This window comes from Ursus maritimus, unplaced genomic scaffold, assembly GCF_017311325.1.
Source record: "Ursus maritimus isolate PB19 unplaced genomic scaffold, ASM1731132v1 scaffold_14, whole genome shotgun sequence".
Lineage (NCBI taxonomy): Eukaryota > Metazoa > Chordata > Mammalia > Carnivora > Ursidae > Ursus > Ursus maritimus.
In genome coordinates, this window is record NW_024423786.1 from 43,142,971 (window position 1) to 43,158,507 (window position 15,537).

Here is a 15,537-nt window from a genome sequence, read left to right on the forward strand (position 1 = left end):
CGCTGGCTGTCTCTCTCTCTGTTGAATAAATAAAATCTTTAAAAAACAAAAAAAGAAATAAAATCTTTAAAGAAAACAAATAAAATAAAATGTACATAATGTATTGTTGGGTCTACAATAAATAGGAATGTAATATACAGACAAGGTGGGTAGGAGCAAAGCTGTACTGGCCTGAGGAAGGGACTAAAGTTGGTAAAGTAATAATTATAGCGATGTACTGTTGGGTTTATAACATTATTAAATGTAGTATGTTTAACAATATATCAAAAAAAGGGGTGAGAAGGAAGAGAACTTCATAGGAATAATGTTTATATCACCGGAATTAAGCTAGTATGAATGAATCTGAAGCTGATTCTGATAAGACGCGCATGTAAAACCCTAGAGCAACCACTACAAAATAAATCAATCAATCCAAAAAAGAAAGCAGTAAAGGAGGAACAGAGGAACATAAAAGATGTGAGACACATAGAAAACAAAAAGTAAAATGGCACATGTAAATCCAACTATACCAATAACATGCGAATGGACTAAATAATCAAAAGGCAGAGACTGCCAGACTACTTGAGAAAACATGCCCCAACTATACACTACCTACAGGAAACACACTTTAGATTCAAAGATAAAAACACACTGGAAGTAAACGATGAAAAAAGATATCTCAGTCAAACAGCAATCGCAAGAAGGCTGCAGTAGCTACACTGGTATTACACAGAACAGATTTTAAAAAACCACCAAAAAATGTTGATAAAGAGATAAGTGAGATAAAGAAGGACATTTTATAATGATACAAAGGTCAATCCTTCAGGATGATAACACAAATATAAACATATATTCACCTAATACCAGATCACCAAAATACACAAAGCGAAAATGGACAGAAAAGTAGGGAGAAGTAGACAATTCAACAATGACAGCTGGAGACTTTACTATGCCACTTCGAATAACGAAGAGTAGTGGTTACTTAGGGCTGGTGGGGGATAGAGAGGTGGGAAGGAGGAGGGCTGAAGATATGAGATTTCTTTTGAGGCGATGAAAATGTGCTAATGGACTATGCTGATAGTTGCACACATCTATGAATATACTAAAAACCATTTTACACTTTGTACGGGTGAATTGTACTGTATCTGACTTACATCTCAATCAAGCTGTTAAAAAAATGTCAGTTATCAGTACTAAATGCAATGAGAGATCTGGTTCTAGAGAAAAAAAACCCTATAAAACAGATCATTGGTACACAGGATAGAAGTAAAATATGGACTGTGGATTAGATAACAGCACTATATCAAGGTAAAAGTTTTTCATTTTGATCACTGCAATGTGATTGGCCAACAGAAGACACCTATTCATAGAAATTACTCGCTGAAGTATTTTGTGGTAAAGGTACACGATGTCCCCATTTCAGTCTCAAATGGCTCACAAAAAATATTATGTATACACACACACAACCAAACTAGATTTCTTGTTATTTCTAGAATGTGTCACACTTCAGGACCTTTACACATGCTGTACCTTCCGCCTGGAACACTTCTTCAGGCATTTACTCAAGTATTGTCTTCCCAGTAAGGCATTCCATGACCTTGCATCATGGGAAACACCAGCTTATTTCCCCACCTACCCACCCGTCTATCACTCTAACTCCCTTCCTTGGCCCTATTTTCCTTCAAAGGACTTACTGCCATCATAACATATTTTAGTTTACTCTCTTTCTCTTCTAAATGAACTGCAAAGCATTCTCTAGAGCAGTGCCTGACACACAATGAACACTCAGTAAATGTCTTTGAATGAATTAATACTAGGACATCAGGAAAAAAACAAAAGCAAAAAAAAACCCTTAATTTCTATTCTTTCTCTTGTTTATTTCTATTCTTCATTTCATAGCACAGAAGTTCAAAGTAAATTTTCACCACAGAACAACTGTTCTGGAAACTACCCTTTCCAGCTATAGCCTCAAGCAAGTGATTGCCTGTCAAGTGGGGAATAGACCAGATTGCCCAATTCCCCACCAGCCCTTCACACAGTTTCTACAAGAGTTGGCAGCAAAGAAACAGTCCCTCTGTACCTTTGGCAAAAAATAAAAACAAATGAGAATGCCAGAATATGAAAGGAAGGCTTTCATGTTAGGAAAGCTGAAGTCTGATCCTTATGAGGAGCTGGGGAAAGAGGAAAACGAAGATTAGGATAGATGATGTGAGCAGAGGTCACATATCCTGATAGCGGAAAAGGTAAGTAAAAAATACAAAGGCTTGAGTCAGACAGGTATTCAGACGGTTTGGGGGGGGGGGCTTAGGGGGAGGCAGTTCAAAACAGGCATCTACACCTCAGCTACCTAAGGGCAGTGAACCACGCTACGGGGCACCTGGGTGGCTGTCAGTTAAGTGTCTGCCTTCGGCTCAGGTCGTGATCTCAGGGTCTTGGAATTGAGCCCAGCGTTAGGCTCCCTGCTCAGCGGGGAGCCTGCTTCTCCCTCTCCCCCTTCCCCCTGCTCAGTCTCATTCTCTCTCTCTCTCTCATAAATAAATGAAAAATCTTTAAAAAATAAAGGCAGTGTACCACACTAAAAGCAGTCAACCTTTAATTCCATACAAATGATGAATAAGTCATCTCTTTATCACTGCTATGGTATGAATGTTTCTATCTCCCCAAAATCCGTACGGTGAAATCCTAACGCCCAGGGTGTGGTATTAGGAGGCGAGGGCCCCTGGAACGTGATTAGGTCTTGAAGTCAGGGCCCTCGTGATTGACACTGGTGTCCTTATAAAAGACACCCTAGGTAGTTCTTCCCTTCCACCATGTGAGATTAGGGCAAAAAGAGAGCCTCACTGAGGAAGTGGGCCTTGACCAGACAACCAGTATGCAGATACCATGATCTTAGACTTCCCAGACTCCAGAACTGTGAGAAATAAATGTCCATTGTTGAAAAGCCACCAGTTTTGTTTTTATTAGAGCAGCCTAGACTAAGACAACTATCATCTACAACAACCATGAATCTTCAAGAGGACAGCAGAAGGCATATTTTTACTAAGTTTTTTTTGTTAAGCACTCAAAATTGAAAGGTTCAAACCACCAAAAATGTTAGCATTAGTAATAAAATCAGGATTTGAGGGGCTAGGCAGGAGCATAGCAGCAAAAAAAAAAAAAGACGCCACCCTCAATTGTAGTTTTAGCCCTTCTTTTAGGCCAACAGACTGATTTTAAACTGTTTCTACTTTTTCTGCTTCCTCAGATACAGATTTTTTTCTGTCCTGGGATAAAACTGAATTTATTACAGTAAGGCTTTCCTTACTAGCACAGTCCAGAACTAAAGGACTAGTTTAATTCTGACCAAGCCTCCTGCCTGAGAGCAACCAGAAATGCAGAAAATGTCTAGAAAACATCTACCTGGGGGCACTGGAGACCTGCCGAGGTGGTCAGCACATATGGGGCCAAAACCCAAGAGAGGACGGAAATCCAGAGGTGTGAGCACAGCATCTGAGGCTGCTCTTTCCTTCAAGGACATTACTGACTGCGAGCTGCAGCTAAGAGGCTGAGATTTCGAGCAGAGTTTCGAATAGACTCACAGATGAGAGGAACAAAATTTGGGGTTCAGGGCCCTAATAAATGCCCAAGCTTTCCACACCTTAGGTGTAAAGATGAGCCAAAAATAGACCCAGACTTCTACTTAAGGCCATGATGGAATAAAAGAGACTGGATTAACTGGTCTGTCTTAAATAACTAGGAAACTGGGAAAAAAACACACAATGAGTTTCAGACACTGGACAACAGAGAGCACAGTAAAGTGACCCTGCGAGTGGGAACCAAAGGCAGTGTGCCCTTCAACTGCCCCAGCTCAACTGCCTAGAGTTTCAAGTCTGAAGTGCAGGGAGGGGAGTCCATAGAGCTCCTGGTAGTCTAGTCCAGTTGAGAAGATCCTGGATGAACACAGGTTACAACTTTTTTATAAACCTAAAATTACTCCAAAATGAAATGTTTACTAAAGAAAAGAAAAAAAAACAAGTTAGTAAGCCAATAGTGAGATAAAATGAAACCAAAAATTACACAGAGGTAGATGGTTCTGGCATTAAGCCTAATCGAGGTCTGAGGCAATGCTGTCACTGAGAAATGCTGCCACTTGAACCCAGGCATTCAGGATCCAAAGCGCACGCTCTTAACGACCTCAGTATGCTGTATCTTAAGCAAAGGTTAAACAGAATATAAAAATTTATCACGTGGCTGCCGTCAAAGGTTGACACAACAAGGGTCCTTCCTACTAGGCATTCACTGTAAAATTCTTTTAGCTCTGAGGTCCTCCACACGTCTACCTTAAAATATGTTGAGGAATGTTTACAGCAGCTTTATTCCTAATAGTCCATCTAGAAACGCAAATGTACATCAAAAGAATAAACAGGTGCGCCTGGGTGGCTCAGTCGGTTAAGCGTCTGCCTTCAGCTCAGGTCGTGATCCCAGGGTCCTGGGATCGAGCCCCGCATTGGGCTCCCTGCTCAGTGGGGAGTCTGCTTCTCTCTCTCCCTCTGCCTGCTGCTGCCCTGTGCTTGTGCTCTCTGTCAAATAAATAAATAAAATCTTAAAAAAAAAAAAAAAAGAATAAGTAAATCGTGGAATACTGACAGGATGGAACTCTAACCAGCAACGTAAAAGAATTACCTGCTACAGACAACACACAAACTGTGCTCAGACGCAATGTTCAGTAAAAAGCCAGAACAAAAAGAATAAATACTGTACGATTTACATGAAGTTCAAGAATAGGCAAAACCAGTCAATGGTGATGCAAATCAGTACAGTTGTTAACTAGTAAGGATCACAGGGAACTTTTTGGGGCATAGAAACCAATCTACTTCTTGATCTTGGTGGCAGTGACAAGACTGTGTACTCATATGTAAAAATTCATCGCATAGTAATCTTAAGATTTGTGTCCTTTGCTGTATGTATATTAATCCTCAACAAAACAGTAAATTTTTTTTAAAGGAATCTTCCTGCTGTAAAAAAAAGAAAAAAAAAACCAACCCATAAGATGCTGTATTCTGCAGTCTAGATAAATATCGATGGATCATTTGACCAAATATGATTAAGTTCAGAAAGGGAATCTTAAACTCAGTTTCATTGGGATTGTACTTCACATTCTCATTTCTCTGATTTCACAGTCAGCAAGCCATGGTGCCAATGTCACAAGAAAAAACCTTCCTCAGCACAAAAGTAAAAGTTGTGGGCAGCACCGGGTGAGTTCTCCAATTCATGCTCCAGATCTCTGGACTGCTGGGAATGCGAGCAGCTCTTACCTGGGATGTCATCAACCTTGACATTGCTAACAGACTGCAAGGAACAGAAGAGTTCCCCAGGAATTTACTATTTTCACACAGGGGAGCTGTCGATATCCCTGTTTCCATCACTTCTAGAAAGTGATGTACATAGGCCAGAGTCCTTTAATAGTGACACACAAATGTCACTTTCCATTATGTAAACAGATGCTCTAATTATATCACAGGTATCAATTCTCTTGTTTGAGTCCAGATTTACAGAACAATACTGTGGTTGTGCAGAAAGCCCAGTGAACATTTCAGTTGAAAAACGTACTAATTTGTGTGCTACAATTCCCTGAATACCGAAAATGGAGAAAGAAGAGAAACATTTTATTTTTTTAAAGATTTTATTTATTTGACAGAGATAGAGACAGCCAATGAGAGAGAGAACACAAGCAGGGGGAGTGGGAGAGGAAGAAGCAGGCTCATAGCGGAAGAGCCTGATGTGGGGCTCGATCCCATAACGCCGGGATCACGCCCTGAGCCAAAGGCAGACGCCCAACCGCTGTGCCACCCAGGCGCCCCAGAAGAGAAACATTTTAGACAGAAAGAGCGAGCACAATGAGTAGTAGGCAGTGAATGGTGTGATGACCCAAAACGTTAATGAAACAACGAAGACCTCAGAAGACAATTACAATTGACAGCTTGAAGGATTAACGTTGCTGGAAGTCTCGTCAAATCTCCAAAATTCAGTTTCTCCCATCTTCTAACCTAGGCCTCTCCTCATTAGCATTTATACCATTCACCGAGATCCATCAAATTAGCTCAAAATCAGCTTAAAAAAAAACAAGACTCCTTAAAGGATTAGGCAATGTTAAGAGATGGGGCACGTACACAGGAACGGCAAAGGACCAAGAAAAATCGGAGGGTTTATCAAAAGCAAAAACTGGCAGTGCTCCTCTCCAAGAAAACAGGAAGAAACCGAATGGGTCGCCTTGAGAAGAAAATAGGGATCTGTGATAATCCTGGGCTTATCTAAAGAGATTCTACAGTAGGCCCTACAGAAGAAAAAGATGCGCTTGGAACATGAGTAAGTTCTCCCCTTTGGGGATAGTCAGTAGTGTGGAAATACGCAGAAGGTGATGAGAGCCAGGAGGAGGTGAGAACCTCAGGCAAGGGTATGTAGAGACAGCCCCACTTGGGACCCGGGAATAGGGTACGACGAAACGGCAGAACCGAGAACGGGAAGGAAGAAACCAGCAGGTCACTGGGCGCCAAGCTCCTGGAGGAGGGCTCTCCGGTTCACTGCTCAGCCCAAGTGCCTAGAACTGTACCTGGCTCGTGGCGCGGGCCCAATACACAGATGGAAGGGAAGACAGCCGTTCCAGCCGCGTATTGTCCGTCTGAGGGACAGAGACGTCCCAAGCGCCCCACGCCGCTCAGTCCCCTCCTGCCCTTCACGCCCAGCCGGGAACCCTGGGCAGGGAGGGTTGTCCTTCCCTGCTGTATTTGGGGGCGGGGACGGGGTCACGAAGCCGGGACTCCTTACTTACTTTTGCAGCCGGGCGCCATGGCGCCCTCACTCCTGGATCCCAAGACCAACACAGCGGATACCCACACCTCCAGCCGCGCGGCGCGCCGGGATTCCGCACGCTCAAGATGGCTGCAAATTTGAATTTGGCGCTCGGGTCGGACGTTGACGCCAGCAAGGAGGCCGCCATGTTGCCCGGCCTCTGGGCAAGGGGCGGGGACGTCGTGACGTCACGAGTAGGCGCCGTAGCCAATGCACCATCTCCAGGCGACCCGGGAACCTCTTTTTCCCGGGAGCAGCTATGAGCAAGCGGAACCAGGTTTCGTACGTGCGGCCAGCCGAACCGACGTTCCTGGCCCGCTTCAAGGAACGGGTAGGCTACAGGGAAGGGCCTACCGTGGAAACCAAGGTGAGCCCAGGCCAGTCGCGTTACCTCAGAAACGCGAGCTGCCCTGCCACTTCCGGCTTCTGCCTTGACTTGGAGGCCAGGCGCTGAGGGGTCCCTCCTCTCAACCTGCGCCCAGCCCCGAATCTGGATGGGCCTCAGAGTCCAGGATGGCCCTCTTCAAACAACTACAGTCCTTGGTAAATGGTTAAGAAAGTCGTCTTATTTGCTTATCCCAAAACCTATAGGTAGCAGGATGAGTGGTAGCTTAGTCCCGTTTTCCAGAAAAAGAAACTGAGCCACTTGATCAAATGACCTGATGTCCTAGGCCTGGAGTCTGGAGCATCTTTGGAAGAATGCCCTGGATCTATTTTTACGCTTTGTTGTTTACCGCTACCCCCCCCCAAAAAAAAGCATGTTTAAGAATATCCTGGATCTAAATAAAAGAGGAGCTTCAAGAAAGAGCAACACCTGAATAGTCTAGGGATGAGTATCGGTGGGAATCAACTTCTGAGCCCTCCTGGGGCCTAACTGGTTCACACCAAAACCTGCCCTACTTCTTTCAATAGGAGAGACTTACGCTTAGGGATTGTGTGGAGAAATAAAGAATTCATTTACCACTCTAGTACTTTCATTAATACCCACTCCCCAAGTCACTTAGAGCTTAGTAAAGGAAACAAGATTGACTTGTGTGAAATTACTCAATCCGGTGAGTATGTGCTAAATCCAGGCATTGTGCCAGGCTCTGAGAGGACAAAGAGATGGATCTCCAAAATACTGTATTCTTGTATAACCTTCCTGCCTGCCTCATCTCTGCCGTCACAGGTTACACCTCTGTGAACCTCTTCAAAACTCCTCCAAACAATTACTTTTCCTCTATTTTTCTCTTCACTTTGACCATATCTGTAATATTCATCATTTTGCAGTGCAACTACTTGCTCTCCTGTGTATCACCACCACTAAATCAAACTCTCTAGGTTGGTATCTTAATCTTTCCGTATTTTCCCAGCGCCTGGCACAGGGCCTGGCATCAGGTAGTGGGTGACCATTTGTATTGACTGTGCTTATCAGGCAAGGCTTCACGGAGGAAGGGATAACTTAGATTGAATCTTGAGCATGGATAGGACAGCAGGTAGAGATGGAAGGAAGGGTGGATAAAGGTGTAAAGATGGTGAGTCAGCGGGCACCTGGCTGGCTCAGTCAGTGGAGCATGTGACTCTTGATTTCGGGCTTGTAGGTTTGAGCCCCACAATGGGTGTTAGAGATTGCTTAAAAATAAAATCTTAAAAAGAAAAAAAAAGATGGCGAGTCATGGACTGTGTGTAGAGGTGATTGAAGAATTGTTGGAGGGGAGGCCACATGGCCTATTCAGTAGGCAACGAGCCATTTTTGGTTACTCCGTGATCATGGAGTGACTGATTCCCCAGGACCAAAAACAGTTTGATAAGGACAAAGAAGATGAGATTTGAGGAAAGATTTACAAATGAGAATATAAGACCTTTTTATAGTTTGCTTGAGGTCCTTGTGATGGTCGTGTGTACATAGTTAATACCTTGATGATTCTAGCCTGGAATGCTATTTTAGGAGACCTTGGGGGGGGCACTTTCCAATTCATATCAGTGATTTAGACTGACTGACTTAGTTAAGAGACTTCCATAGAGGGATACTCCATGTTTCTGTGTTTGAAAAACCAACTGCACTCTTAATCATGTTGGCAGTATAACCATCGTTCTAATGATGTGTTAACAAAAAGAAGAGTTTCATGGAAAATCACTATATAATTAAGCTAAATTACCTTATTCACCTTTTTTTTTTAAGATTTTTTTTTTTTTTATTCAACAGAGATAGAGACAGCCAGCGAGAGAGGGAACACAAGCAGGGGGAGTGGGAGAGGGAGAAGCAGGCTCCTAGCGGAGGAGCCTGATGTGGGGCTTGATCCCATAACGCCGGGATCACGCCCTGAGCCGAAGGCAGACGCTTAACCACTGTGCCACCCAGGCGCCCCATTCACCTTCTTGAGAGTTAATTCAGGAGTGGCTTTGAGCAGCCATTGTTTATTTGACCATTTCTCTTATTTTCCAGCCAGTTGTGTAAACAAAAAGAGAGAATCCGAATTAATGATTCTCAAGCTAATGAACACCAGGGATTTTTTCTTTTAAGATTTTATTTTTAAGTAATCTCTCTACACCTAGACACCTGCGTGGTTCTGTCGGTTAAACATCTGCCTTCGGCTCGGGTCATGATCCCAAGGTCCTGGGATCGAGTCCCACCTTGTGCTCCTTGCTCAGCGGGGAGCCTGCTTCTCCCTCTTCCTGCTGCTCCCCCTGCTTGTGCTCTTGCACTCTCTCTGACAAATAAATCTTTTTAAAAATCTTTAAAATAGGGGCGCCTGGGTGGCTCAGTCATTAAGCGTCTGCCTTCGGCTCAGGGCGTGATCCCAGCGTTCTGGGATCGAGCCCCACATCAGGCTCGTCCGCGGGGAGTCTGCTTCTTCCTCTCCCACTCCCTCTGCTTGTGTTCCCTCTCTCGCTGGCTGTCTCTCTGTCAAATAAATAAATAAAACTTTTTTAAAAAAATCTTTAAAATAGATAATTCCAAGGTATTATACAAAAATATCTTTTGAGTAAAAAGTTGGGGAAGAGGGGCTGGCTCTTATGGTATCTGACATTTTTTGAAACTCTGAATCAGCTGGCCAAAGGTTACCACTTGTTACGTGTGTATACTGACTACGTGGTTTCTGTTGGTGTTCTCTGTACTTTTTTATGTTTGGGCAATTTCATAGAGAAAAGAAAGCAAGTCACATAGTACTATGTACCATATCCTGTTCGTATACAGAATGTTTTCTATACTTCCATATTTTTATACATTTAGAAAACAGCTGATAGGATGCCCACCAAACTGAAGCCATTGGAAGGAGGAGAGATCATCATAAGTGGGAGAAAGGCTACCTTTTACTTGCTGCTTTCTGTACTTTGGGGTTGATTATTTTTTTGGTCAGGCTTCGAGAAGAGATGGAAGTGAAAACAGGTGATGTAGAGCAGAGAGAACTGAAGCAGTTCGGCATGCCCTGGGAATGCTGGCAGTCCATGAAGCAGAGGGCCCCTGACACTGGGAACTGCAGGCTGGGGTCCTGCTGAGAAGGAAATTAATCCCTTTGGGCGGGCACTCCAGGGTAACCGGCGGGTGGACCTCTTCCCCAGTGTGGCAAGGTTAGGCCCTTAAGAGTTACTTGAAAATTCTTGGCCAAATATATTTAGTGAATCAAGTTACCCTTGTCACTTAGTCATCACAGTATTTCACAGAGACAACAGTTGTATTTGATTCAAGGTCAGCAGCCTCCATATTGTGTTTGTGTTTTCCCGCTAGAGAATCCAGCCTCAGCTCCCAGATGAAGATGGTGATCACAGTGACAAAGAAGATGAACAGCCCCAAGTGGTGGTTTTAAAAAAGGGAGACCTGTCAGTTGAAGAAGTCATGAAAATTAAAGCAGAAATAAAGGCTGCTAACGCAGGTATGCCTGAAAGTAAGCTGGTTTTTCTAACAATGTAGGAAGCCTGGAATATGAAATTGTCTTATGTAATAGGGTGGTATGTTTGAAGGAGACAGTCCTAGGTTCAGACTTTGGCTTTAACACACACCAGGTGTGTGTAATCTTGAACAAGTTATTTCTCCTCTCAACCCAGCTACCTCATCAGTAAAATGGAGACTATAATGGTACCTACCTTACTGGGTTGTTATGAGGGTTAAGTGCAAATTTAAATAAAAACATCCTGTTAAAAAAAAAAAGGTGGCTAGGTTTACAAATTAGTCATCAGAGGTGTATTTAATCAGTGCCTGAAGCACGATACGCTATGTGGTATAGTTTTCATTTTTCCTAAATATTTATTACATTGTTTTAAGGAAAAATGCTGGAGTTCCAAACAATCACTCTTCGTAATACTTAAAAATACAGCCTGACTGTAATTAATTGGGGACTGGCAACATGATGGAATACTTCAGGAAGTGAGTTTTTATTAAGGGACTGCATGTCTTGTGGGTATAGCTAGAAACAGTGGAGAAGACCAGAACTGGCTCAAGACATCCTTAAATACCGTCTGAGATCTTCTTGTCATTTGAGTCTCTGATAAAGACAAAATAACGAGAGAAGAAAGTTCTTTAACTTTGTTTTTGCTGCAGATGAAGAACCGGCTATAGTTGATGGAAGAATCATGTATCGAAAACCAGTCAAGCGTTCCTCGGATGAAAAATATTCAGGTTTAACAGCAAGCTCAAAAAAGAGGAAGGCAAATGAAGATGAAATAAATAAGCAGGACTCAGTTAAAAAGAACTCACAAAAGCAAATAAAAAACAGTTGCCTCCTTTCTTTTGACAATGAAGATGAAACTGAGTAAGTGTAAATATTTTGGACTTCATCTTCCTTAAGAGTATATGGGGTGTTTTTTAAAGTGACACTTTTTTTTCTATTTAAAATAATACAAGTTCATTATAGAAAATTCAGAAAAAATTCAGTATGATAAAAATTTGTCTCTTAGTACCCCTTTGACACGAGGCTAACTCTGTAGATATTAACTACTATTAACATTTTGGAACTCCCTCCCACATGTGGGGTATGTATGTATGTAAATTATATTTTTTAAAACAAAATTGAGATTATATTGTATATGTTTTCTGTCCTGCTTCTCACATGACATTATATTCTGAGCATTTTTCCAGATCAGTAAAATTCAAAAACTTAATATAATTGCTATAGAGGATTTTGTCACTAAACAGATCGCCTGTTGCATCTTCTTCGTTAGCAGAAGCCCACTTTGGAGGAGAAAGATGATAATGTGCCTAGTTAAGAATACTTCCCCAGCTCCTGCTAAAGGTAGCCATATAACAGTTCTAGGAATTTTAGAGATAAAAGTGGGTCTTGGGGCGCCTGGGTGGCACAGCGGTTAAGCGTCTGCCTTCGGCTCAGGGCGTGATCCCGGCGTTCTGCGATCGAGCCCCACATCAGGCTCCTCCGCTATGAGCCTGCTTCTTCCTCTCCCACTCCCCCTGCTTGTGTTCCCTCTCTCGCTGGCTGTCTCTGTCTCTGTCAAATAAATAAATAAAATCTTTAAAAAATAAAAAAATAAATTTAAAAAGTGGGTCTTGTACAAGTGAGCATCTAATAACAATTGATCTTGATAGAAGAGAGGATCGAATGTATAACATGGAGACTGTAGCTAATAACACTATAAGAGAGATACAAGCTAATAACACTATAAGAGAGATACAAGCTAATAACACTATAAGAGAGATACAAGCTAATAACACTATAAGAGAGATACAAGTAGCAGTCTGCTTAATAAAGCTACCAGGTGTTTGATACAAGAAAGCAGGTCTGGCAGGCACGAACCTTTGTCCTTGCTACATCCTGCCACATTCTGGGGCACATACACGAAACCTAGGAGTACTGGAGCCATCTTTTGGCCTAAGGAAGGCAGACCCTTTCTCTGGGTGGTACAGTGGAAAGACTCAAGGCACTCGGATCCTGATAGCATGCCTCAAGGAGCTGCTGCACCAGCCACAGACTGCCAACTTCTGGACTTCTTGATATATGAGAAGAATAAACCAAAAGTTGTTGGTCAGTACCACTTCTGACATCTGAAAATTCAATGTCTTTTGCCCTCCTCTTCCCTTAAGAGGCCCTCTTTAGTATTGTGCTCCTAGAATTTGCCAGCCTTAAAAATAAAAGTCAATTATTTTACCAGCATAATGGGTTTATTTGAGAATCGTAGACAATTGCAATTCAGGACACACAAGCTACTACAAAACTAGGCAAGTCAGGAGAACAAAGGAGGGGACTGCTCTTTTGGAGAGGATGGGGGGAATTGGGAGGAGTCGTTACAAACAAAATGTCCATTGGAGTACACTGGGAGTTTGAAAGGTAATGGCTTCTCATTGGCTGAGTTGTGACGGTCTCATTGGCGGGGCTGTTGCCAGGCAAGGAGATAATCTTCCTTCTCCCTGCTGGGGCTTAGTAAAGTAGTCTTCTTGTTAGGAATGCAAGGTGTGGCTCTTTCTGTTGGTTCTGCAAAGGGCTGCAAGGTGTGGAATGTGTGAGCTCCCCCTTCTGGACTCCCAACTCTTAAGTGACATTTTCTTTATCTAGTTTCACAAATTCCAAACCAGTACAGCCACATACTAATCAACATGCTTATGTTCTCTTCTATTTCCACCTCTCTTTATTCTCATATATAACTTCTCCTCACCAACCCCCACCACCGCAAACACACAAAAGTCCTGCAACACAAGTTTTTATTTGGTTAGTGTCAGCAAGGCTTCCCTTTTCATGGAAAAGAGAGATCTAGAGCTTGAAGTGAAGTAAGATCCAACAGTGGGAGGTATCAAAATCTAAAAAAGCTCTTCAGGGTACTCAGAAGTACACTTCACAATGTCCACTCAAATCCCAGTAATTTCTTTTTTCTCTGATTAATCTGAATTTTCTCAAGGATAAACTCTTAAATTGTGTTCTATTTAAATCTAGACATAGTTTAAATAACTTTCTGTAGATTAAGCATGAAATCATAGCCCAATTTCAAGAATGTTTTTTTTTTGGGGCACCTGGGTGGCACAGCGGTTGGGCGTCTGCCTTGGGCTCAGGGCGTGATCCCGGCGTTATGGGATTGAGCCCCACGTCAGGCTCTTCTGCTGTGGGCCTGCTTCTTCCTCTCCCACTCCCCCTGCTTGTGTTCCCTCTCTCGCTGGCTGTCTCTATCTCTGTCGAATAAATAAATAAAAATCTTTAAATAAAAAAAAAAAATTTTTTTTTTTAATTCTTATGGGGCACCTGGGTGGCTCAGATGGTTAAGCATCTGCCTTCAGCTCAGGTCACGATCCCAGGGTTCCTGGGATCAAGCCCTGCGTTGGGCTCCCTGCTTGGCAAGGAGCCTGCTCCTCCCTCTCCCTCTGCTGTTCCCCCTGCTTGTGCTCTCTCACTCTGTCAAATAAAATCTTTTAAAAAAAAAAAGTTCTTAAAAAACACATTGAGAACCAAAAACTAATGCTGAACTTTGCTCGTTTTCAGTAGCTTTATATATGCTTGGAACATCTATAACTCAAAACCAATTAATGACAGTTATTACATACAACTCATTTTATTCTCAAGACAACCCTAGTGAGTATCCTCATTCTTCTGAGGAGGAGGATGGGGAAAACAGGCTTGGAGAGGATCCGGTCTTAACCCCATTAAGTGGCAGAGAAGTCATTAAACTCAAGACTCTCTAGTTCTGAGTCTGTTTTCTTAACGTTAAGGACACATTGCGTTTTGCTCAACATACAGAACCTTCATCCCAGTCAAGGACTGAGTCTTAAATGCCTAAGAATGGGGGGGGGGGGCATTTTCATATACAACTTTCCACACTGGTTATATCCCAAGTTTTACTCTACAGCATGAAGCCTCTGATGTCGAACAAGCGCCGAGCTGTGCCTGAAGGATTTCCCACATTCAGCACATTCATAAGGTTTTTCTCCGGTATGAATTCTGTAATGTTCACTAAGGTGTGCTTGTTTGCGGAAAGTTTTTTCACACTCACTACACTTGTAAAGTTTCTCTCCAGTGTGAGTTCTCTCATGTTCAACAAGGGAGGAGTTCTGAGTGAAGGCTTTACCACATTCAGGACATGTGTAAGGCTTCTCTCCTGAATGAATTCTCCGGTGCTGCATGAGGCATGCGCTCTGATTAAAGGCTTTCCCACATTCATTACACTTATAAGGTCTATCTCCAGAGTGACTTCTCTGGTGACGGGTAAGGCAAATGCTTTGACTAAAGGCTTTGCCACATTCAGTGCATTTATAGGGCTTCTCTCCAGTATGAATTCGCAGGTGTTTGATAAGGGATGGACTCTGACAAAAGGCTTTGCCACATTCAGTGCATTTATAGGGTTTCTCTCCAGTATGAATTCTCAGATGCTGGACAAGGATTGCTTTTGTTTGAAAGGCCTTCTCGCATTCATTACATTTATAAGGTTTCTCTCCTGTGTGAATCCTCAAATGCTGAGTAAGATTTGACTGTTTACGGAAACAAGCTCCACATTCGCTACATACATAGGGCTTCTCTCCTGTGTGAATCCTCTGATGCTGGGTAAGAGATGATCTCTGAGTAAAGAATTTCCCACATTCACTACACTTTGAAGGTTTCTTCTGCGTGTTAAGTCTCTGAGGGTTCATTTGCAGTGAAATCTGGCTGGAACTCATGCTGCTTGTAATACAAGGAATGTTTGTCCAGTAGGTTCAGGTTTAGAGGAAACTGTCTCTCAAATTCATGACACTTACAAGGAACTTTCTCAAAGATGATTATTATAGTAACACTGTCCTGGGAAAGCTTTGGGTGTTATGTGTGCATGTACTGTCCCCTCGGG

General features: G+C 42.7%; 3 protein-coding genes across 3 annotated transcripts in view; 1 reads left to right on the forward strand and 2 right to left on the reverse strand.

Annotated features, from left to right (window-relative positions):
* The window catches only part of KIF15 (kinesin family member 15), a 65,086-nt gene extending 58,130 nt beyond the window's left edge, over nt 1-6,956 (reverse strand). Inside the window, exon 1 of the mRNA XM_008703905.1 lies at nt 6,788-6,956. Within this exon, the coding sequence (XP_008702127.1) occupies nt 6,788-6,806 (19 nt within the window). The 5' untranslated portion in view covers nt 6,807-6,956. The remainder of the gene's footprint in view (nt 1-6,787) is intronic.
* Nucleotides 6,957-7,007: 51 nt separating this feature from the next.
* Nucleotides 7,008-12,175, forward strand: KIAA1143 (KIAA1143 ortholog). The gene is made up of 3 exons (XM_008703904.2): nt 7,008-7,174; nt 10,517-10,661; nt 11,327-12,175. The coding sequence occupies exons 1-3, from the start codon at nt 7,067-7,069 to the stop codon at nt 11,539-11,541; spliced, it is 468 nt and encodes a 155-aa protein (XP_008702126.1). The 5' UTR covers nt 7,008-7,066; the 3' UTR covers nt 11,542-12,175.
* Nucleotides 12,176-14,084: 1,909 nt separating this feature from the next.
* On the reverse strand, nt 14,085-15,531 carry ZNF501 (zinc finger protein 501). The gene has a single exon (XM_008703908.2). It carries the CDS (start codon nt 15,371-15,373, stop codon nt 14,558-14,560), a length of 816 nt encoding a protein of 271 aa, XP_008702130.1. The 5' UTR covers nt 15,374-15,531; the 3' UTR covers nt 14,085-14,557.
* Between the last annotated feature and the right edge of the window lie 6 nt (nt 15,532-15,537).

Bases quoted from the DNA above. Each gene is read 5' to 3' on its own strand.
- KIAA1143 (XM_008703904.2), top strand. From the start codon at position 7,067: ATGAGCAAGCGGAACCAGGTTTCGTACGTGCGGCCAGCCGAACCGACG. The intron at 7,175-10,516 runs GTGAGCCCAGGC...TTTTCCCGCTAG, and splicing joins GGCCTACCGTGGAAACCAAG to AGAATCCAGCCTCAGCTCCC. The intron at 10,662-11,326 runs GTATGCCTGAAA...TTTTTGCTGCAG, and splicing joins AATAAAGGCTGCTAACGCAG to ATGAAGAACCGGCTATAGTT.
- ZNF501 (XM_008703908.2), bottom strand. From the start codon at position 15,373: ATGAGTTCCAGCCAGATTTCACTGCAAATGAACCCTCAGAGACTTAAC.